At 30.2% G+C, this 25262-nt stretch overlaps 1 protein-coding gene across 7 annotated transcripts; it reads right to left on the reverse strand.

Moving 5' to 3' along the window:
* Positions 1-51: 51 nt before the first annotated feature.
* LOC129318135 (protein ALTERED PHOSPHATE STARVATION RESPONSE 1) lies at positions 52-10456 on the reverse strand. Of its 7 annotated transcripts, none has more exons than XR_008595174.1 (6): positions 7960-9147; positions 7228-7299; positions 6159-6373; positions 3154-3377; positions 1513-2366; positions 52-390 (listed from the first exon to the last, which is right to left on the reverse strand). XR_008595174.1 is itself a non-coding variant. In XM_054962738.1 (6 exons), the coding sequence occupies exons 2-6, from the start codon at positions 9077-9079 to the stop codon at positions 1637-1639; spliced, it is 2361 nt and encodes a 786-aa protein (XP_054818713.1). In that variant the 5' UTR covers positions 9080-9147; positions 10328-10456; the 3' UTR covers positions 922-1636. The 7 variants fall into 7 exon arrangements, 3 of the variants coding, with proteins under 3 accessions (XP_054818713.1, XP_054818712.1, XP_054818711.1); XR_008595175.1 differs by lacking the exon at positions 52-390 and adding an exon at positions 636-693; XR_008595173.1 differs by lacking the exon at positions 52-390 and adding an exon at positions 922-1419.
* Between the last annotated feature and the right edge of the window lie 14806 nt (positions 10457-25262).

Genomic DNA, 25262 nt, shown 5'->3' on the forward strand with positions numbered 1-25262 from the left:
CATATTAATACTTTCTAACGTAAACTTGTTCCTCTAGATAAGCTTTTCATTTCCCACCCCCTCCCCCTCTTTTGAAAAAAGTTAGTTTTGATTAAAGCATTTAACAATTGATCATCAAAACATGATAGAAATCAAAGATCTCCAACTTGAAATATTGAATTAAAGCTTGGGATCTCTAGTGTCCAGCCAACCCAATTATGAGCATGATGCACTTGCTGAAAGGACAGATCATTGCCATCTTTTGGTGGCACTGACGCTTAATTTCATGATATGTTCCTTGTGAATGAGAATCTCTCTAGGTTGATCCAGCAGTCTTCTATTCATGTTCAAAGCTCCAAGCTTCCGTGCCAAACAAGGCAATCTTTTTGCTTAGTAATAGAGAAAAGGCATCTGTTCAATATAATTTAGAATCAGAAAAATGTAAGTCCCTAAATTTTGTTTGCATTTTGCTTTTAATCCTTATAGTTTTATTTTATTCTTTCCATGCACTTTAATTTGATCCGTTTGCAATGTGGTTGGGCTTAACAAAGAGTTAATCTCAACCAAATCAATGTTTGAATTGAGACTTCTAGACAAAAACATTCCACTTAAAAAAAAAAAAAATCAAAATATAGAGAACAACTGTTGTGTCTTGCCTTTAGAATTTTGACTTGGGGTTTGGATAGAAATCTTCATTGACGTGTTCCAAATTCCCTGATCATGCAAATTAAATCAGTATCCCCAGGGAAGCTGAAGCTGTATGCGTCTATGCTGTGTAGTTGAATAAAATGATATCTAAATCATTCTTCATACTACAAAGGACTTTCATACAGTTCAGTGTAAAGGAATTACTGATTCACAACCATCATAATACAAACACACAGAAGTTATCGGAATTCCAAAATGAAACTGCTGGAAATCAATAAAGATGAATCGAGTTCAGAAACCAGAAGCATAACATGTATTAAGATCTAAAGCTAATTTAAGGAATTCCAATCCCCATGGCTTGTAAGCATATACATACATACATACATCAATGAAAAAAAATGAAATTATTGGTGACGGAAAATATGAAGGAAGAGAGAAGTCCTGCCAAGCATCCTCTGTTTACAAAATGAATAAACTACCATTGAAGGCTTGAAGAAACTTGTTTCATCAATTTAATTTTCAGAAATAGGCATCATGTATGACTAAAAATTTGGAGAATACCCATCAATATGATATTGCTATGGTTTCAGTCAGCCATCCATTTAAGTCCATAGCATGACTATGTTGATGAGCTCCTTTCTTCCCAAAAAAGAAAGGAAAAGAAATTAAAGGATATTTATTTCTGAGACCAAATTGATGAAACATGCATCTCACTGGTATGATAGTCCACTCTTTACAAAACTGGCACCATACAAGTTCAGACTCTTTGCATGCACGCCTCTTCCCTCTTCTCTACCAGGAACTCCTCAAAGCAAATATCTATCAGTTACTTTTTATTGTTAAACGAGGAAAGTAACTATAGCCAATCAGCATTTTATTTCTTACCTTCCATATCATTCCACGTAAGAATGCAACCTCCAAGGGACTGTCTCTGAAAGTAAAGTTGATTCGTGGGTTTGACAGAATTTTCATGCATGTTCTCTGATATCGTATAGAATTTTTCTTGTGACTAGACAGCTTGAGATTGTGCCTTCGATTGATTGTCTTGAGGCTGAGAATTCAAATGGCCATCTTGAGAAAGAGAATTCAACCGATGGTATTGATTTTTACGATCCTGAATTGCTTGTCGAAGTTCTCCGTGCATTTTAACAGAAGCCCCGGCAAAATCATTTAACTGGCCAAGAAATCTGATCAAGCTTGCTCGAAACCTATCAAAACCTGACACCCAGTCCTCTGAAGCATCATCTCCTAATAAATTGTCTCGAGACTCACTACCGTTATCATCCTTCCAAGTTGTTGTATGAGGATGATTTGCTCCTTTCTTCTCTTGACGTGGCAAAAACCGGGCAGTTTCAGCCGCTAAACTCTTTATAGAATCTGTAACATCCTTAGTAGGTAATGTCTGGAGCTTTTCCAGCCAGACACCACAAGTGGCATATATAGGAGGGCCATAGTTTCTCAAGGGGGGCGGTCGATTTTTTCTCTTGGATGATTTTTGTTTAAGCACAACACATTTGCCAAGCCATCCATCTATGGATGCGAGATAAGACTTTTGAGCTTCAATCCACTTGGCAAAACTCGATGATAGAGCATGGAGTTCATGTTCTAGATAGGGAGTTATCAGCCTCCGCACCTCAGATTGAGGGGTGGTTGTAGCATGACTATTATTATAGGCTGCTGATATTATCTGAAACTGACGCTTGTGGCATTCGAACATCACTTCCCACATCCGACTTAACCTGCCATCAAAGTGAAACAAAAGTTTGAACACAAGCAAGAAATTCAAATTAGAGACATAACATATGAAGCAGTATATCTTATGACATAAGTAGTTTATTTTATCCTAGTTATTCAAATGATACGTGAAGAAGATCAGAAATACTGCACCGGTATGTTTCTGCAATCCAATATCATCAATTATTACAGATATTCTCTTTCTTAATACCAGAACATGGCAGATTGTCAATTGCATTTGAGCCAGAAGATTACAGTAGACATAATTTAGACAAGTTCAGACTTTTCACTCTTAAAGAAAAGTTGGCAGTAAACATTTGGATCTTTTCCCTAGACCAGAACTTTGGACCCCACAGAATTTTTCTGCTGGTGTTGAAGAGCAAAGAGTAACAAAAAATACTAGCAACACGTGGAAAAGGAAAATGCAGAAAGTAGTCTCTTACACGAGAATAATGTTGAAAACATTAACCTTTTTCAATTCTATTTAACAATGAAAACTGATAATGGACCTCTAACAATAATCTATTTCAGATTTTCAGCTGCATGATCAAGATATTGAATGGCTGCCAAAAATTAAGAACCTAAATTTCAGTAAACGAGCTTTTTAAACCATTGATTAAATTTGCATTTGATAAATTCGTAGCCTTCAACAAAATATTTGCTGGTAAAAAGACTTATCAAGAAAAATTTATGCAAATGTTATTAGCAAATCTAAATATGCAATGTATGATAAAACCAAATCATGATAGCATGAAACAGGCCCTTAGGAACAAAGAGAAACCAGGGTCGTACCCTTCAATCAACTCCTCAAGTTGTGGCTGAAGCTCTTTGTCCCTTAATTCCTCGATCCTCTTTGATATAGAGTCTATCCGGTGAATTGCAACTCTAATTCTTGAATGTAGATCCTTGACTACAGCACGGGTTTTATCAATTGTGGCGGTCTTCTCTTCTTTTGATTCCATGTGTCTTAAGATTTTGCACTTCATGTCATATTCCCTTCTGACCAACCCACTTGCCTGAAATGCCCATTGGATGCAGCTCAGACTTGTTAAAATGTGCAGAAAATCCAAATCAAACAACTTTTCAAGATCTGACTCAGTCCGGTCCATTGAATGCATAATTAAGATTATCAACATGTTGCTGCAGTTATGATCTGATTATGTGGATTTTAGATCAACCCCAAACAGGCAACTAAAATATCATAGATAGAACTCCATATAATTTGTAAATCTGGATCATTTGCTATCTACGAAACCTACTCATGACAAAGAAAACGTCCATGTTTTAAGCTATAATTATCATCTTCTACATGAAAAGGAGAGCCTTACGAATAACAATGTAACTATTAATCAGACAAATATGCATGTAATTAGAGCCACAATGATCAAATAGCCTGATAGGCATGACTGGATCTGGATCTCTACATAAAAAGAACGTTAAATTAATCTGCGACAAGTGATGCCATCTGGTTTCTAAGAGGTTATTTCCCCTTTCAATTCAAATTGTTTCCCATTGGCCCATAATAATCCACAAAATCTTTTTTCTTTCAAGGTTTGCATTTATTTTACTATACCATTTTAAAGGACCTTCGTCACAAAACATAATTAAGTGGCTCATCAGACTACTTACAAGAATATATTTTGCAGATAATTATGACATTTGTCTAATCTATTTAAAACTTAACAATGCATCTTATTAAGTATTGTTTATAAGGACTAAAGATTCATATCCTAAGGAACAGAAAGATTCAATTTGCAGTAGCCGACTAATAGTTACCCTTAAATTTTTAACTGCTGTTGATATTTTTAAGCTTGTATATACCCATGCATCACATCTAATCTGCCATAAGACGAAGTGCAAGCATTTGCTTGCTTAACTTGACACTTTTATTATCTGTACCGTACAAGCGAAACCTTTACACCAGAATATGTTCAGGACAAAACCCAGTGAATGGTTTGTTAGTCCCCATTACCATGAAAATTTTACCAAAGTTAACAAAATTCTAGCTATCAATATTCTATATTAGTTAATGCTCAATGCCAACAAGATTTGATATGGGTGCCAAATACCCAGAGGAAGCTTGAAAGACAAAATTTAAACAGCACATTACTGTGATCTCTCCAACAAGTCAAAATTTTAAGACGCAGCATCAACACAGCAAACATGTTGACGTTGCAATGAGAAAGGATAACTTGTTTTGCTTTTCAAAATTAGGTTAGTACTAAAAACATCTCTAAAAATGAGATGATATCAAAATGAAACTAGAATTGTTTATAAATCTTTCTGGAGAACTGCTGGTAGGCCATTATAGTAGCTCGTCCAATTTTATCAGCAGAACATGTTACATGCAATAAACTAGCCTTCCTCTGCTTTAGTGTGGGATCTCCTACCATGGAGAAGTTTTGACAGAAAAACATCTGAAGTTGCATTAGTTATGTTAAAATTTTATGTCAACAAAGGGACAATCTGCTCATATTCAAACAGATGGAACTTTCTGAAATTTCTTGTTCAATTTAAAAAATGAAGTCATCTCCCCTTAGCCAATCATTAGGCCAATAATACTTAATATAATTACCAATCATCTGTGTGGGACAGTTAAAGCTTTCACCTCATGAGTATGCCATAAGGCTTCCGCAAATAAAGTTTCATTTTGCATTTTTCAACTGAATTCAATGATTAAAATCATACATTGTCCATTTTGTTAAGAAATGAGCCAGCCCATAAATTTAGAAAAACAATAAACAATGCATTTCACAGGTGCGGGCATGACCAAGGATTTTCAAATCCTACGGAGATGTGAAGGACTGAAAGTTGTGCCACTTCAGATTGTTGGTTAACCAACAGAGACAAAATCTTTTACAGTTAAAAAAAAAAAAAAACAGAGATAAACTTCAGATTGTAGTGTGCAGTGAAATATGTTAGGTGAGGTTTGGAACCCAATCCTATTTAAAACTGAAAAATTGTAGTCTGCAATGCAATCTTGCCAGCAACACAAACTGGCAAAATAAATAAATAAATAAATAAATAAATAAAAAGGTGACTGATACTCTGCCACCATATCAAGTAACCAATTAACACCTTATGCATTCAAGCATGTCACGGAGAATGATTTACATAGCTCTTAACACTTGGACAGAATTGAAGTTAATACTCAAGAATCGGAGAACAGGGAGAGACAAGAGGAAGGGAAGAAAATCAAGAATAATATTTCAAAATCATGGCAAATTAATGTATCAATTATACTTGTTTTCACTCCGTTACCTGCTTTAGCAGACTTTTAACAATTTTTCTTTTTTGGAAGCAGAGAAATAAGAAGACCTATCAAAAAACCTAACTTTTCCACCAAGAAAGAGATTATGTCTGCTCTTCCACAGCATGTAACTTTTTCCTTAAAAAGGAAACAATAACAACAGCAGCAACAAGCCTTATCTCACTAGATGGGGTCAATTACAAGAATTGTACAACGCCATTGTGTTCTATCATTCACCAAAATTTTAGAAATGTTGTTAACTAAGGTCTCGGTCAACAACTTTTATAAGTGTTCTCTTTGACCTTCTTCTACTCCTCTTAACAAGGCTCGAAAAGGAAAAAGAAAAAGAAAAAGAAAATCAACAAAATCATATAAGCTATTCAGTTGACAACACCTTCCAAGCCAATTAAAGTTTTTTAAGAGAGGACTTCAGGCCTTAGTTTAAGATCTAGAACCAGAGTTCAAAACACTCTATTGCCAAAAGGTAACATGCAGAAAACAATAACAGTCACAGAAATTGTTGAAAACATAAAATACACACAATTACCTTGACTTCGTCATAGAGCTTCCTTTCCCATGCATACAGTCTATCCAAGGTTGATGCATGACTACCAGAATTCATACAGAAATTATCAAAGAGATTACTTGTGACGTCCTCCATATCATCTTTTGAGTTTGCTGCTAAAGGATTCCTGGATGAAGAAGATCTAGATGATGCCGTCCTATGCCATGTTAAGTACTTAACTGAGTTTTGAGCAGGCTCTGGGAAGATAAAAAGAAAGAATTAAAATTGACATCCAGAAGCAGCTTTCAAAATTCAGAAATATCATGTTTCTTAACTCAGTAATCTCTCCAATTATAAATCCATCACCATTATTTTAGAACATGTAAAAAGATCCAATAAATTTAATGTTGTGTGTCTACCTTTTTTCTTTACTTATTTGACTGCCTAAATTAACTATCTGAAAATAATCTTTTTCGGGGAGCCGCCAGTCGCATGTGTTTGTTTTGATGGAACTCATGCTCACTTGTTTTTGGCAAAAAAAAGGAAAAAAAAAAAAAGACATTCACCAAGCAAGAGTAACCTGAACGGAACGGAAGATTACTATATGGAAATCAAGTGGCAAAATGATTTAAGAAAATACAACATATCCTTAGTTTCATTATGAATCCTCAAAATTGACATTTTTCACCAGGCAGAGCTGAAAGGCAAATTCCTTGTACAACATGTTCTATACAGATCAAAATTAACAATACCATGTCTTCTAAAATGAGTTCTACTTTCACTAATATTCTGGAGAATGAGATGAAAAATGCTACTTTATAATATTTTTTCAAAAAAGCTTATTATAATATTAAACAAAACATAAATAAAAAAGAAAGAACACCATTTGTATTTCCTTGCAAATTACTCACGTATATGAAATTATACCATGGTAAAGATTCAAGACTACCCCATCATTTCTTTAATAAATTTCAAAATACCTAGGTTTAGCACTAGAATATTAGTAATTTTTATAGAGGCAGATATGGACAATAAAGTCCTAAGGAATACTTTCTGAATAATCAAGCAGCCATTCATGGAAAATTGAAAACATAAAAACTGAGAAAAATACCTTCTGTACTTTGACTTGGGTCTTCACCACACAAGAAACATGCCTTCCAAAATGAAGATGCCACAGAACCTTCTGCAAAAATCAAGGAGTCTCTAGTCAGTCTTCTGACCATTTTAAGCTATAAACGAGTAACATGGTAAGGGAAAGCATAACCAAAAACTTTAATAGCCCTGTAACTGCAAGCTTGATACTAAAACTGGTTTGTAAATCAGAAGTACAAGAAGATTTTTGGTAATATAAATGTACCTTGATCCGATAAATGTGTCATACAGGAACTATCTGTAGGATATATCTTAAGGAGTCATGTTAACATGTTGTTGTTTAAGGAATCTTAAACACATTCTTTTCAGCAAAAAGCATAAATTTGAAGGGAAAGTGAATGCCATTCCAATCTTAAGCACAAGTTGATACAAATATATTCACATTTTCAAATTACAAAACTATAGCTGATATATATATATATATATGATAAATGCTAAAGTCACACATTAATGATTTCTTTTTGACAAAAGCCTTACCTTAGAAAGTCTATGGATGTCAACAGCATGGCAAAGCACCCAAGTACCATTCATAAACTCACCATTGCAATTCAACAATATGTTTATAAGAACTGACCACTTGTAAATTACCCAGATGATAACTCTCTCTCCCACACACATAGTTTTGGGAGCAAAAGAATAGATAGAAAGATATATATATATATATATATAGAGAGAGAGAGAGAGAGATTACTTTCTTTTGCTGGGAACATTGGCCGAAAATGCAACTTATTTGCTTCAAGCATTCTTGGAACTTCTTTGCCAGATTCAGAAGCCTTTACAAACAGAATTTCAATTTCTTTCATGCTTGAAAAGAAATCCTTAGGAGCAACTTTATCTTCACTATGATTTTCTTTTTCTGCTGGTTTGTTTGTTGCCTTAGTAAGATTAGCCTCTGTAGATGCTGCCTTTAATGGTGATAGACTAGCAGAGTTGATCTTCTCTGCATTAGTGAGTTCCTCAGAAAGTTGATCCTTGGTGAGGGGCTTGACTGTGGTAGGTACTGCATTAGCGACAACATTGTCACCAACTCTATTTTTAAGATTCTCAAATCTTCGAACTAAAGTATCTGTGGAAGGCTCTTCATCAAACTCATCTTCAGATTCCTCAGAGTCTTCACTTCCATGAGAAGAAATATTCCCTTCATCATCTTCCAACTCAGGAATTCCTTCCTCCTCCCTTAGTTGTGTTATATCATCACCATTCCCCATCTCTTGGTACATGGCTTTCCCTTCTTGAAAAGAAAATTGGTGGTCAATAGGATGGTAAAGACCAAAGAAATCCCATGGTGAAGCTGCAGCTGGAAGAGAAGAATCTTCAAATAAAGACGCTTCTGTCCTTCCAGTAGAATGAGGTGTGGCACTTTGTGGAGTACCTGATGATGTCACTACACCTATCATGGGTTCAGGTGGTTTTTCTTCAACTTTTCTAGAAAAGCTGCTGCCAAATTTCATATGATTTGCCTGGAATTTACTAGAGCTAGGAGGGGAGGGCACGGGAGAGAAGGTCTCAGTTACATCTATTCGCTGTGACACAGATGGTGAAGAAAATGAGAGCTGGGACAAGGTCTTCTCAGTTAATGCAAGTGGCTCCGGTGTTGCATTAGTGGAAGTGTATAATGAAGACTCCACTGGCACTTCAGGTTCAGTGAATTTTCTCAATGCCTTTCCAGTATTTTTCAGTGACTGGACGTATGAAACATGAGCAGCTGCCAGTGAGCACCGGCCATCAAGTGCTTGCCTAACAAACTTCTTCCTTTCACGGCAGAGCTGCAATGCCTTATCATCCTCCATTTTAGAGCTTGAGGTTCCCATTACTACAGACCTAGCTTCAACCTTTTCTTTGTAAAGACTTGTAGGGAGATGACTAGATGAGCCTCTATCTGAAAAGTAATCAGTATCAAATATATTAGCAAAGAGGCATTAATCAAACGATAGTAGACAAGACAGCTAACCTGTTAAGAATTGCCAAAAAAGCATTAAATTAAAAAAGTCCCCATAACTACTTTAAAGGATTCTAAAAGATAATAAAAACAGTTGCATCGCCATTGAAGGTTAGTTAGATGGATATGTTATGTTCACATCCGAGATGTCTCCATCAATCTTAATCAGGATACAAGCAATCCAAATGCATCTGACTGGGAACATTGAAGCCAAGTTAATGAAACCATCACAGCCCAAACGGCACCAACAATCGCTTAAGTAAGACCATCCAATCTTCAATATATCACATGAGAAAAGGGGAATCCGACCAAATCCCAAGCATTTTTGCAGGCCCTATCCCATCTGGATAAGAGGAGGGTTGAGGGGGAAGAGAAGGGAATGAAGAAAGTAGAAAAAGGGGAAAAAGAATACTTGAAAAGGTTCTAAATGAGAAATGTAAGGATCAAGGCATGAAATCAGACAGCATGCTCCAATTATCAAGTATTTCATGCTACCAAGATACAGAAACCAGTTGGACATGGCGGGGTGATGGTTTAGTGTTTAACATCAAAATCAAGCCCTCCGAAAAAAGATCCAAACTGCGGATTAAAAAGGCAAGAGAATCCTACAAAATTCAAGAACGAACTTTCACCCACTCTTTTTCCCTCAGGCATGAAACAAGAGTCGAACCTACAAAAGGCATCGGATTGAACCATCGCTGCACACCGCCAAAACAGGATCTTCACCCCATTAAACCAAGTCCTCCAGGTTTTTGGTAGAGAGATTACACAGGAAAAAAAAACGAAAATACAATATAGTCCCAATGGGAGTCACAGTACAGATGCAGTAAGCAAAGAAATAAAGCAGAAACAACTTATTGAAGAAAAAATAGAAGAATTTCGAGCAAGGGATAGAAAACTCAAATCACAAATCGGTAGCGGCTAGTTGGAAAAACCTCGAGAAATTCCAGCGAGTTGAATAAAATTCAGATACAGTTCAGATAGCAAGAACAGGCCGAATTCCCAAAAAAGCAAGTGTTAAGTGAACCCAAAAGCTTAAGAGAAAAGGAATTAAAGAAGGGAATTCGATAAAGTAGGGAAAATTTCAGCGCGCAGTGAATCAGAGTGGCACGCCAAGGACCTGGATTTCAGCGAAGACGCATGTTAGAGAATCATTGACAGAAACAGATTTTAGAGAGAGAAACTAGATTGATAAAGAAAGAAGGAGACGCATCTCTCCGGTCTATGGTCGATTCCATGCAAAACGCACATAGAAACTAGAAACGCAGACATCTTTAGTGTGAACAGTGGAGCCCACTTCCACCGGGTCCCACGCTGCGACCGGAGCCGATCGAATAACGAAGGAAGCGTGAGCCTCACGCGCTGATGAAAGGTTCATTACTGCGAGAAATTTTGTTGCTTTATCGTAAAAGCATCAAGCATCACTCTACAAATATCCGGTACGAAGAATTGCAAATCTTTCAAAGCTTTTGCAATGGATTGAAAATTTACATCATTTTCATTGAATTGAGAACCCTACAAAATATTTCTGATATGAACTCAATTGAAATGAGTGGGTAAAAATGGAAATGTAAGTGAAAATAGAATGAGAGAACAATGGAGTGTAGTTCAGTCTTGTTGGAAAGATTATCATTGTTCGTTTGGATTCATCATCATATCAACAACATCTGGGTTGTGTCACATCATCCAACTCAGCTTAACATCCCATATGTGATGTGGATGCTATGACAAATGACAGATGAAATATATCATAAAATTTTCTTTCATTAAAATCAGGGTAAAAATCTAAAGATTGTACTTCTCCTTTTAAAAAATATAAAATATTTTTAATTAAATTTTATTTTTAATAAAATAATTATTTATTTTTAAATAAATTTTATTTTTTTATATTTATTTTTATTAAACACTTTATAATAAATATAAAATTATTATCAATAAGGACACTTTAAAAAAAATAATTATTACACTTTAAAAGATTAAAAATATCTTACATTTTTTAATATTTAACTTTTCAAAAAATGTTTTACATTTTTAAATAGAGGGAATATGTAGAATCATTTCAGGTCATTTTTAATTGCACAACATATACTTTGATTTACCGTGTCTTTTCTTTACAAGCTTAAGAAGAATTTAATTTGAGTGATCAATATACACACACCCATAAATTATTGGAAATATTATCATAGTTTGTTTTGATTCATTATCCTCTACTTCACATTAGGATTGTTCCCCCTGGTGCAATAGATGATGTGATGAGATGGGATGACAAATAGGAAATAAAAATAAATCATAAAAATCTCTTAAATTAAAGTAAGTAAAAATCTTTTTTTTTTTTTGAGCCAGCAAGTAAAAATCTAAACATTACATTCAAATATTCTATAACTCTATGTACAAAAAAAAAACACACTATTATTTACAGTGTCTCTCTTTTTCCAAAATTAAAGGAATTTAATTTGAATAGTCAAATATACTCATTTGTTATTGTTTTTTTAAATATGGCTATCTAATTGAATTAGATTTGAGAATTATCAAACTTAATTAAAGATAATTCTTCCAAAATTATTTTCTGCATTCTTTCAAATTTAAACCTAAGAACACATGCTTAACTACTAAAACTAACGTTTATTGGTCACTTTTTAATGTTCTGAATATTATGCTATGTAACTTATGTAATGTAGAGTATAGAATCATGAATGCTATATGGCTTTTAATCTTGAATTTCATGGAACACACATGCTGCAAGATTGATTTTATAATTTTGCTATAAAATTATTTTTTTTAGAGAAATGAGCAAATTGGTCCATAAACTATAGATTAAAAAAAAGTTTGAGACCCTAACTTATCTTTTATACAATATTCACCTTCAACTTTTTAAAAAGTACACAATCTAACTCATGTAATTAATAAAAATTAATTTTGACCATTAATGACAAAAAATGTGGTCATTTTCCAGAATTTTTTAAATTATTTTTGATTTTTTTTTGTCAACTAACAATTAAAATAAACTTTTGCTAAAGATAACAGAAGTCAAATTACACTATTTTTAAAAGTTAAAAATAATTTTATGATTTTAAACACTTGTAGATATATAATTTAGGAATTAATTTGTTCATTTATCCTTTATTTTATAATTTTAATATTTTAATATAAAACATTATCATATATAAAATTCGAACCGCCTTAAAAAGTTTTAGATGGAAAGGGCAAAAAAAGGATGGTGGGGCCGTTATGTTGGCTTCTGGCAAGACTGCTTTTATAATAGATGCTTAACTATTTTGTGTCCATTGAATGAAAAGATTTACCTAATATTCTCTTACCTTTGGAGCAAACCCATTTAAATATTTCCTAAGAATGTACACAGGAATATTATTGTAAAGGACCAATACAACCTATCAAGTAATTATTTTTAACGTAGAGACAGAGTGTGTGTCAGCATCTTATAGCTCAAAATATATACTATGAGGGGATTAATGAAGATGATATAATGTTGCTGGTTGCGTAATTGATCATTAATTAAAGTAAGTTGTATCTGCTGGTCAATAAAAATTAAAGTAACAAATCGTATAAAAGTAGTTATATCGTCCATCATTTAATATTATAAGATATTTTTTAAAAAAATATCATATCAAAAATATAAGCCATTTTGAATATTTTAAGATACAATTAATAAATTTTTTTCCTTCAAAAATATCTTTAATTAGGAGTGTAATCAATAAAATTTTTTAATTAAGACACCTTATTTAATAAGGATAAATATGAAAAAAGAGTGTTTAATTTTAAAAATAATTTACTAACTAATTGAAAGGTGTAATATGATTAAAATTGTCTTATAGTACTGAGCAAACAGAGTATAAAAAAAAATTGGCATTACATATGATCATGAAGGTGAGAAATTCTTTAGTACCGGTGCATAAAACATGACAAAATTGACAGTCAATATGCGTCTAGGTATATTATCATCATGTTAAGATATTTATGTGATCAACATATTAGAAAAATTGAAATGAATTTGATATTAGGCTGACCATATAATAAAGATGAAAAATTATTATGAAGGGATGTAAGACCTCGTAAATTTTAATTAGCCAGCTTGAAATACAGAAAAAATAGAGGTTGAAAAAAAAAGAAGAAAAAATGGAGAGAAACTATGAGTGAGCCGCTGTAATTTTTTTCCCCCAGTTACAATGAGTCACGGTTACATTTTTAAAGTAACGTTCACGATTTGCCAATTTACTTTCTTTTAGGTGGAAGACGTGGGTTCAATACTTCACATAAGTCTGAGTCCAAAAAAACAAGATTGATCTAAATTACAGTAAGAAGTTGTGTGTACCACACCAATCTAATCCAATGTAAAATATTTTACCTCGAATAAAGTTCGTTTTAATAACTAGAGTTAATACCTATTTTTATTCTTGAATTTTTTTCAAGCAATGCTGGGCATTTATATTGATAAGTGGGACAATTTTTGTTTGAACTATTTTTTCAACAAACAAAAAAACTATTCTCAAGAAATTCTTAGGTCAACTGGGTGCATCATGACATTTGTGGTTTGCCCAATTAAAATGTTTCAAGTTATCTAAATAAAATATTATGTGACATTATTTTATTAATTTTATTATTATAATAGAATGTATATATAATTTATTATCTTTTCTCTCTTTACTATCATTGATGTCAGAATCAATTTATGTTCAATACCATCTGAATATCATGTTTTTATTAAATAAATTGTACATGGCGTGATGTATTCAATCCACCTAAGAATTTCCCTCCTTATGTTAGTCAATCATTAATTTTGTCATTTTCTACTAATGTGACATGTGTGTGAGACCCACACATACTAACAAGTAGGACTCTGATTATGTTCTTTAATGTTAATTTGCCTCTGAACTTTTTTTCTAAAAGCATTGGGCATCTTGAAATCTTTTCTAAAAACGTTGAGAATCCTAAAGTCTTGTGAAAATAAAATTTAATAAATATTTATATTTAATAATTTAAATATTATTATTTATAAATATTCATATAAATTTGTAAATTATTTTTTAAATATTAAAGATTCAAACTAGTTTTTCATAAATGTATAAATGACTTGTGTTTTTTTATACATCAATTATATTTTTTATACCAATTAAGTTTTTTAAATTTTTAGGTCCTTCTCTGTAACTTTGTTGGTCAACCAATAATCTTTCTTTAAAATACTACACCACCCAAATTTAGTATTTTTCGTACGCTGCAATGTTAAAGATACAATCAAAAACATGACAGATCAGGGAATAACAAACCAACAATAATGCTTATTTAGAAGATATCAACTGTCCCATTAATGTGCTACAAAAAAGTTGTTTAATAAGAGAATGATGGGGAGGTGAGTCTATTAATTTGGAGGTTCATTCCCTTCATTTTTAATTTAAAGTTGTAAAATATCAAAATATTAAACTCATTGTTGCAATATTTTGGAGGAAAACTATTAGTTGATTAAAAAAATTATAGAGAAGAACCTAAAAAATTAAGGAACTTAAATCAGAACAAATGGATTTTAAATAATGAATAATATTAATGACAAATATTTGAGGGAAATGCATATGTTATTTAGAACAAGACTTAGGCACTTAATCTTATATGTTCAATATACTTTTGTTCAATTAAATCAAAATACATGAATCTTAAAAGTTTATAATAATATTAATGACAAATAATTTACTATAAATTAATATTACATAAAAATTCACATATTTTGATTACATTCAAAATAAAAATATATAATTTTTTTTTGTAAGTTATTTATTGATACTAAGGATAGTCATAGGCAAAGTATTAAAAACCAGATGAATTATTAAACTGGTCAATACATTTATTTAAGAGTTAATGTTCACAACTGTGGTTGAATTATAATCAAATTAATCATAAATAATCCATTTCATTGATATTAAACTAGTCAAGCAATTAATTCAACAATTCGCTATTTCAATCCCCTGGATTGACTTGGTACTCAAGACTGTAGTCAAAGCTTAGCATGTAGGAATAGGTTGGCCTATAAAAAATAGAAACTTAAAAAAAAAAAAACCTTAATAGGATTAGAATTTTTTTATTATTTATACGTATTCTTTTATTAAAGCTAATGATATTTGAGGCACAATAAAATATTAAATATAAATATTCTTTTTAATGAATATTCAAACATTAATTTGTTATATTATTATAATAGACTGGCTCTTTTGTTAGGTCCAATCCACCGTTAATTAATACGTGAGTGTATATATTTTTTTAATAAATAGAAAAAACTAAAAAAAAAAACGCTGCTACAAAGATTCTCTGCAGGTAAAAAAAAAAAATGAAGATTAGGAGGCAGTGGTAGTGCACGCTTGGCTATATAATTAGCATCCATGTTTTTTTTATTAAGAATTTATACAGTAATCACAGTAAAGGAGAATTGAAGTACGTGGAAATGTCATCTTCCAAGAAAAAAAAGGTTCCAGAATCTTGCGTTAGCATCAGACTTTTCTGTCCTACGATGATAGAGAGACTTGAGTATGCTTATCATAATTGCTCTGACGAGGAAACACATGTACGTATCTTTTTTTTTTTGCCTTACCTTTGAAGGCTATTGATGCATGTGGACTTGATAAGTTTTCGATCGTAGAAAAAAAGATAAAGTTATAACAGAATACTGAATCATATGCTTTTTCCCTGTTTTTTTTTTTTTTCAATTGATTTACTATGTTGTACTGTAAACAATATAGTATAGAATATATATATATATATATATATATATATATATTATATTTTAGAGATGTTTGATAACTTGGAGAACAGGGTGTTTGGGAGGCAGTAATTAGTGATGTATGTAATTTTTTTTTTCATGGTCTGTAATTTTTGAAGTTTTGTATGAAGTTTTTGGGTCTTTTTTATAATTAATGAGATAATTTTTTAATCAACTAATTATTAAAATTAATTTTTATTAATAATAAAAATTAAATTATATTATTTTAAAAATTAAAGAAGATGTTGTATAAAAAATAAGTTTTAGATTTCTACATATAAAATTTAGAGTTCAACTTACTTATTTATCTTAAAAAATTGATTGTACACTGTATATGTGTCAAACCAGCATGAATGTAGCAAAGAAAAGTTGAAACCTCTTGGTTGGTCAAATAAAATAATGAATCAAGAAATGAGGGTTCTGAATATTCAACGGGCGTGCATGTGAATAGGATCCAAGGATACAGTTTATTCTTAATTAAGGTAATCAAATTGAATATTTAATTAATCAAATATTTAATATTTGGGAATCTTCCATGTCCTCCTGTACACCTGTGTTTTATAATAAATTAGTAAAAAGTGGAGGTTTAAACATGAACATAGCGAGAAATTATTAAATATCACGTTATCTATCAAATAAAAATATATCACTTAGGTGGCTTTAAATATAAATGGATTCTATCATTGACAATCGCAAGAGAGAAAAGGTAATCAATTAAAAAATATTTTATTTTAAAAATAAAATTATTAAAAATAATAATGTATAAGATTTTATATGATTAAATTGGAGTAATTTTATTGAATGAATTACAGATGATGTGTTACATCAAATTTATGTAAGATTTTGTCACAACTATTATTACGGAGTATTTCATAAATTTTATGAAAATGGCACTACAATTAACTTGGAATTTTTTTGATATAACTATATGATTAAATTAGATTCGGGAATTGTTGAATTCAATTGAAAATAATGCAATTCATAAAATTTACTAAACATGTTTTGCATTATAACGAGCATGACAAAGGTCATACAGTTTAAGATAGGATTAAAGTGCAAATCCACCCTTAAATTATTTCTTGACATACAATTGGTATTTTTAAATATTTAAAGACTCAATGTTGCCCCCTAATGTTTTAAAAATAGTGTAATGTCACCTTGACTTGACGGAAATAAAATGTTAATTGTTAGTTGACTTTTTTTCTACTTAAGTGCTATTCCTATAAAGCATCCATGTCACTTTTTATCATGTGGTGGGTCCCACCACTTTCACCATAAGCCATACCCTTCCATTTTTCTCTTCCCTTCCTCCTCATGATTGTTGAATAAGGAGGCATAATGAAAGATTAAAAATTTTAAATTCCTATTTTGATATAAATTAAACAAACTCATTTAAATCAATGTAGATAGAATAATTATCTTTTAATTCTAAGCTCCACATGTGTTGTCTTCAAATAACTGAATCTCAAAAGCTGACAATGTAGATCTACTCCTCTACCAATATTTACACGAATAGTTTTCAACTTAAATGATATGCTAGCGCTTGAAACTTTCATCCGTTTTCTTAAACATTGAACTACTCTTCTCTAAGGTTTTGCTGTGGTTCTTAATGTGTTTTGCTGTCAAAAATTTTCTTACTTACACCAAAGTATGAAGCACATTCCTATCTCTATATAATATATAAATTAGGATTTTTACCTTCCACTTGAAGAGTTCATGAAAATTTAATTAAATTTATCTCATAAATTTAATTTATGATATCATATCTAATTTAAATTTATCTTATAAATTTATATTGTAAAACTGATATGATATTCTCTCATATAATTTAATTATTAAATTTAATCTATCACATAAAATTAAATTTAAAACTAACATAATATAATAATTTATAATATATATTAGATATACATATTATATTATATATATATATATATGTATATACATGTGTACATGAAAATACACATATGTGTGTGTATAAATATATTCAAATATATATATATATATATTATATTATATTTTAAATTTTATATTTCATATAAATATATATATATATATTTGATAAATATTCAAATATATATATATATATATATATATAATTCGTTCAACCTGGAAAAACATGACATTCATTGAATCTAAATACATTTCAGATTGAGTGAACTTGAACATTGTAGCTCGAGTTGAGCTATCTTGTGTGTGACTCTGTAAGCTAATTATGTTACTAGTCCACAAGTCACAATTAGCCTCTAGTAAGATATTGTAACTACCCAATTCATACGGGGATTGATGATCTAATATAATCTATTATATAACTATATTACATCCCTTTTGTTATGCGATATTTTAGTCAAGTGTGAGACATGAAATTATCGTTCTCCTTTATTTAGCCATTATTTTCTTGATCTCTTAGTGGTTGACATAACAATGGAGAAACTCTTTTCATTGTAATATAGCTATATATTTTCTTAGTCTTACTCATCGAGGGGCCTAATAATATTTTTCAATTAACATGAGAAACAAATTTCATCTTGATCACTCATATTCCTCTATGCGAATATAACTAAAACTCAATTATAACCTTTATGATCACTCGATCAAATGTGACTTTTGACTAGGTCAAAGTTTAGAGTCATCATGTAGGAATCCATGATGATCTCAAGTCAAAGGGTTTAGTAATATAGTTATATATGAGATAAGCTTATGACTTGTACCATGCAAGTTTCTCATAATTGGTCGATCTAGCACCTTGTACTCTTTTAAATGTCTACTATTTTGATTTATATACTTATAATTAATTAAAGTCATACTAATTTTATTTCATCTATAATCCCTCACAAATGATCGACTAGAGACATTTAGGACAATCACTATAATTTGTCTAAAGATACAGTTATCATAATAAATATACAATTGATGTGATAATAAAAGAAAAATTCATTAGATAACAATGTATACGATACAATGATTGAGCTAGGGTATAATTTTCAATAATGACCTCCCATCTTCTACTTCTTGTTTAGATCAATGCTGCTGCTCTTTGATGCTTAGGTCTTTTACCACCAACAAATTGGATTCCTCAAGTTGTCTTAGGCTGGAGCCATGCACAAGATTGCGACCTACTTCGCCGAAGCGTTGTTCATCACACACCAGAAAAATTTTTCTCCTGTAAAAGCTTTGGTCAAACAGGTCAAATTCCTTGCGGTGTCTCAATCCAGGCCATGCACAAACTCGCCTCTGCTTTCTTCTTCTTCCTCTCTGAAGCTCATATCTACTGTACCATTCTTCTTCTTCTCAATCTCGCCTCACCATCACCCCTCTCTCCCTCTCAGAAGCTTGTATATGTTGTACCATTCTTCTTCCCAATCTCGCCTCACCACCACCCGTCTCTCCCGATCTCAAGAAGCAATAGGGTTTGATTTCATGATTTCGTCATTTCTAATTTCTTGATTTCATCATCTAGGAGTTACTCTAATTGTTAATTATTCTTCATTAATTTTTTTTTCTGAGTTTCCTTTTGGGTTTTGCTCTGTTTCGATCTTGATTAGAGTGGCTTGGTTTCATTAGTTTGTTCTGCTATGATTTTACTTGAGAGTTGAGAATCTATTCAATTTTGATTTTTTTTTTGGGATTTCGATTTTGCTATTTCTTATACCTTCAATCTTGTTTCATGTTTGATTGCTTTGTTCTGGTTGGTTTTCCAATTTTTTGTTCAATTCTGGATTCAATTTATGGGTGTGAGTTTTGTTCAAAGTTTTCATGTGCTCTAGGTTCTGGGCCAACCTTTAATTTCTGGGTTTGACGTTAATTCTGGTTATTCGAACAGGTGATATTCAAGCAATTAAGTGTTTTGACCACAAGAACTTTGAAGGAAGGCAATGAAGTTAAACCATATTGATTTATGGGTTCTTTCTTTGTTGCCTATATACGCTGGCACAAGGAGTACTGAATTCGACAAACACAATGTTTGGAAAGGTCAAAACTATTTCTTAAAAGATTAAAAAAAAGTGAATTGAATGTCACATGGGGTTGCCACATCAGCACAAAAAGTCAACTAACGGTTAACATTTTGCTTCTGTCTAAAAAATATTAGGAGCAACATTGCACATTTAAATAATTAATAATATCAATTACACCTTAAAAAAAACTTTAATGGTAGATTTGCATATTAACCTGTTTAAGACAATGCTATTTTTAAAATTTATATTACATATTTACATTGATATATCAATAATATTAATATTAATGTTATATATCTTAAATAAAGTTGTTTATAATTCATGGTTTAAATGGCATCACTCATTTTGGAAGGGAGTCCACAACAATGACAAAACTGTCACCCAATCAATTCTAAAAAGAAAGTACATGAGAAAGAAAAAGAATATTTTACTTTTTTAAAGCCTTGAATATAAATGGAGCAATCTACCCTGTACTTCGAATATTGCAAAAAATTAGTATTTATGGCCGAGGGAGGGAGGGAGGGAGGGAATGCTAATTTAATTTTTAAAACTGCATTAAAAATATTTTTTCTATTTTCAAAGTCATTTTTTACAAAAAAATATGAAGTTACATAAACATCCTTTTTATTTTCAAAAATTACAAATAAAATTAGAAAAATTATAGTGAAATCCCACAAAAAAAATTAATTACTACAAAGTTTATTGATAGCTGAAACAAACTGCATTGACAATGCAATCGATTGTCAATGCAGCTTAGTTCAATTATTAATGAACTTTATAGTGATTAATTTTTTTATGTGAAACTTGATTATAATTCTTCCTAAAATTAATTTATTTGAGCTTGTTAAAATTATGCATATCTAGAGTGTATTCGTAAAACTTTGGTAGCTGATTTAAGGACCTAGAGTCCTCGTGTGTCTTTTTATTCCATCATTTGGTATCTTTAAAAATCTAGGGTATTACTACTTTCAAGCTCCACCCCACCGATTATGTGGAACTATTATTACTAACAATAGTTCAATAGGTACCTTGGGTAGAACCAGTGATTCGGACCAGCCTTAATAAGTTCCAAAAAAAATTAAGAACTAGGCTTAATAAAATAATGTATTTTTTATGTTCGGGCCAAGCCTAATCCCATCAAGCTTAACCTGAATACTCGAATAACATTTTACATTTTTTAAAAGAGTATATTTTATATTTTTAAATAATGAAATCATTAATTTTAAAATAAATATTCAATAATTCAAGTATTTGAATATGCATGAAGCCTGAGGGTATTTGCATTGAGCTTGGCTATATAGGGTTTTTATAAGCTCGGGCTTATTCAGGCTAGCTAAAATCAAATTGAGATCGGCCTGAATAAACTTGCCTCTCTCAATTACCAGCTTTGGATTCAATAATGCCTTTGACATATTTATTCAATATGACTATGCATCCCATAACTTGAATTTGAAATATTATAATTAGTTGATTCAATTTTCTTGATTAGCTACTAAAAGACCCTTGGTTATAAAGTCATTTCTCAAGTATGTTAAATTACATAATTCAACACTTTTGAGTAAAGTTTAATCGTATTTAAAAATAGAGAAAAAAAATTGTACACTTTCAAGTTTCAACCATGATTTCGTAAATGACCTTGTTCACACAAATCCTAGGGAAAACTTATCTCTAATAAGATTTGCTAGAGGCACAGAAGTGGAATGGAATACAGGGAAAGACATGTATGTTAATTTAAAATCCAAAAGTTTAAGTTTATAAATATTTTCACATTGACGTATGTGTATATATGTATATATACTCCCTCAAGTCCTAATTATAAAACAAAACTTTAAAATTTTAGTTGATCCTAAATATAAGATAAATATGTAGTAGTTAATTTATTTTTCTAATATTACTCTTCTTTAATTGCACCAATTCGTTGATAAACTTTTAATTTCTTAACACGCCTTCTTGGGATTATTAATCTCAATAACTATCATTTTTTAAGAATAGTAAAATTAATTAACTTTGCTTTATAAGTAGAAGTTAGAATTGGAGAGAGTATATATTATTAAATTCAATCTTATTCCATGTGATACTTTACATAATCAAGTTGGCACTAATATTTTACATCTTAACTATTGGTCCGTTTGTTTAAGTTTAATCCAAAAAAAAAAAGGTTTTGACTAAGTTACATAGGGTTGTTAGAAGAAAATCTGTTTTTAATTTATTTTGATTAGCTTATCAAAATAAGCTGAAAATAAATTGAAAAATAAAAAATAAGGACCCTTAAAAAATACATAGAACTTTTACAACTAAGATATTAGAAATTTACAAATAAAACTTAAAAAATTTACAAATAAAACATCTTTATTTTATATTAATTTTTTTACAAGGTCTTCAATTATGGTTCCCTCAAATAAATTTGTTTTGTTTAGCTTAAGATTCTTCCAGCAAGTATCTCGTATAGCTCAATAAAAATATTTTTTTAATAAAAGTACACAGTCATCTCTTTTATTTTATGCAATGAAAAGAAAATCCCTTGTGTGGATACAAATGAAGAAAATGACTGAACTGTATATTTTTTATTTTCTGAAAATTTTGCGTAGATTTTAAAATAATATATATAGTTTTCATAATATTTAAAAATACATATAATTTAATAAAAATAAAATAAAAAAATGGAGAAAAAGTTGTGAGAAATGCCATGTGTGTGAGTGACACATGCACAAAGATTCTTTGCAGGGTAACAACAAATTTATGCATGATGAAAAAAAGCTTCAAAAGTTCTTGGCTAATTCCAATCCCTTTCTCACAGCTATTTATAATTTCTAAATAATTTCTGCAAAGTAAAAGCTTTTAATATTTTCTTTTCAATTTTATATTTGTAAATATAATATGTAAAAGCAAGCTTTTGACAAATATTTGGTTTTCCAATGTATTACATTGTATATTTTAAATAATTATGTCAATTATTATTGTCGGTGCTCATAACATGTAAGGGAGAGGCGCAACTTCACAACTTGCAGGGAAAACAAACATGAAAAGTTACACTTTTCTGCACATGTCCATTTGTAATGAAATACAATTTATAATCATATCTGTTTTATTTGAATCATTATCTTTTGATTGTGCAAGATATTTTTTATTAGAGGTAATTTTTTTTATAAACAAAGATAATTCTATTTGAGATATGTTTGAAGAGACATAATTTCATTGAAAATTTAAATATTAATTTATCTCGTAGTATATAACTGTGCAAGTTGTTAGGTGGCGTGGTCAGTTGGGTCCTACTTGAGCTGGTCGAGTGGGGCACCAAGCTACCAAAGATATTTATATATTTTTATTTTTTAATTTTTTTAAAAACTTAATTATATTATAGTATTATTTTACTTAATATTTTTTATACATTGTATTAATTTTATGTTTATAATGGACATTTTTTATGATTTCAATTTTTCTAATCTTTTTAAATGTTTGAAATTGACTTTTTTACTTTATATCATTTAAAAATAATGAATAATTGTTAATTATATACAATTTAAAAAATTATTTCTTTAAATTTTAACATGAGTTTTATAAAAAAAGTCCATTATAAATAATTTTAATTTTATATTTGGTTTTCCAATGTACTACATTGTATATTTTATATAATTATGTCAATTATTATTGTTGGTGCTCAAAACATGCAAGGAAGAGGCGCAACTTCGGAACTTGTAGGGACAACAAACATAAGTTACACTTTTCTGCACATGTCCATTTGTAATAAAATACAATTTATAATTATGTCTGTTTTATTTGAATCATTATCTTCTGATTGCGCAAGGTATTTTTTTTATTAGAAGTAATTTTTTTCCCTTATAAAAAGAGGTAATTCTATTTAAAATATGATTGAAGAGACACAATTTCATTGAGAATTCAAATATTAATTTATCACGTAAAAAAAGTTGTTAGGTGGTGAGGTCAGTCGGCTCCTACTTGAGCTGGTCGAGTTGGGCACCAAGTTGAAGTTAATCTTAATCTAACCTTGCCTGGTCTGAAGATATTTATATAATTTTATTTTTTAAATTTTTTTTAAAAATGTAATTATATTATAGTATTATTTTACTTAATATTTTTTATACATTGTATTAATTTTATGTTTATAATGGATATTTTTTATGATTTCAATTTTTCTAATCTTTTTAAATGTTTGAAATTGACTTTTTTACTTTATATCATTTAAAAATAATGAATAATTGTTAATTATATACAATTTAAAAAATCATTCCTTTAAATTCTAACATGAGTTCTATTAAAAAAGTCCATTATAAATAATTTTAATTTTTGTTAGTTAATAAAATTATTTTTAAAATAATTTTTAAAAATCGAGCCAAAACCAGGCTCAAATCTTAGGGTGGCCTAATGCTTGAATATGCATATTGGGTTAGGCATCGGCTTGAGTGGAACCTGACTTTTTCATAGCTTGTGTGCAATTTGGTGAGAGACTAGCTCCTACTATATTTAGTTAATTTTATTTGAATTATTTTTTTTTAGAAAGAATGATATTTGAGGCCCTTTCAAAAAAATTTATTACAATAAAGGCTTATCAATTTTAAATTGGATATTGTTTGTTATTAAAAGTTGAACATTAACTTTTAAGTGTATTCTCCCCATTTTTATCTACAAACAATTTAGTATATAATCTTTTAAACTATATAGAAAAATAAATTTAAAATTAGTGTACATATAATTTATATTTGGAAATTAAGTTTTCTATATTAGATAATCATTTGAACTAAAAGGATAAAAAAACTCAATTTAAAAAAATGCTACACATTTAAATATAGAAATTGTGTTTTTTTATAAAATTTTAAAAAACTTGCAATTTATTCAGTAAATAATTACAAATTTTGAACTTGCAGTCAAGTTCAAAATATCGATCAGCATCCCACAAAACGCAATGTTAATAAATATTGTAAATAAAATACACAATTGGATGAGTTTAGATATAAATTAAAATAATAGATATCTTATCTTCCTGTCAAATCCTTAGCATGCAAGGTACTTGGTGGTGGGAAATATGCCCACTGTCCTTTATTTCCTCCTTTATTCATGCTATTCAAAATTCATTCCAGCTCTCTTTCACGTGATTTGTCGTCATTTCCTAGCATTTGGGTAAATTACTTTTAAAATATAAATATAAGGACATAATGTAGAAATTAGTGGGCCTAACCCATATGAAATTGGTTAATATAAACCCAGGCCCATAAGCCTGATTTCTTTTTTTAAAAAAATAAATGTTTTTTAAAGTCCTCCCTTAATCACAAGATTCAGGGGTCATGACTATAAGCATTTTTTATTTTTTTAAATTTTTTAAA

This window comes from Prosopis cineraria, unplaced genomic scaffold, assembly GCF_029017545.1.
Source record: "Prosopis cineraria cultivar Desert tree isolate PC_DT_omini unplaced genomic scaffold, ASM2901754v1 PC8, whole genome shotgun sequence".
Taxonomy (NCBI): domain Eukaryota; kingdom Viridiplantae; phylum Streptophyta; class Magnoliopsida; order Fabales; family Fabaceae; genus Prosopis; species Prosopis cineraria.

What these genes read in the sequence shown, in the direction of transcription:
- LOC129318135 (XM_054962736.1), bottom strand. An exon ending in CCCAAGTCAAAGTACAGAAG is followed by an intron (nt 6,374 to 7,227) that starts GTATTTTTCTCA and finishes TTATCTTCCCAG; the next exon opens with AGCCTGCTCAAAACTCAGTT. An exon ending in CTTGAGGAGTTGATTGAAGG is followed by an intron (nt 2,367 to 3,153) that starts GTACGACCCTGG and finishes CTTTGATGGCAG; the next exon opens with GTTAAGTCGGATGTGGGAAG.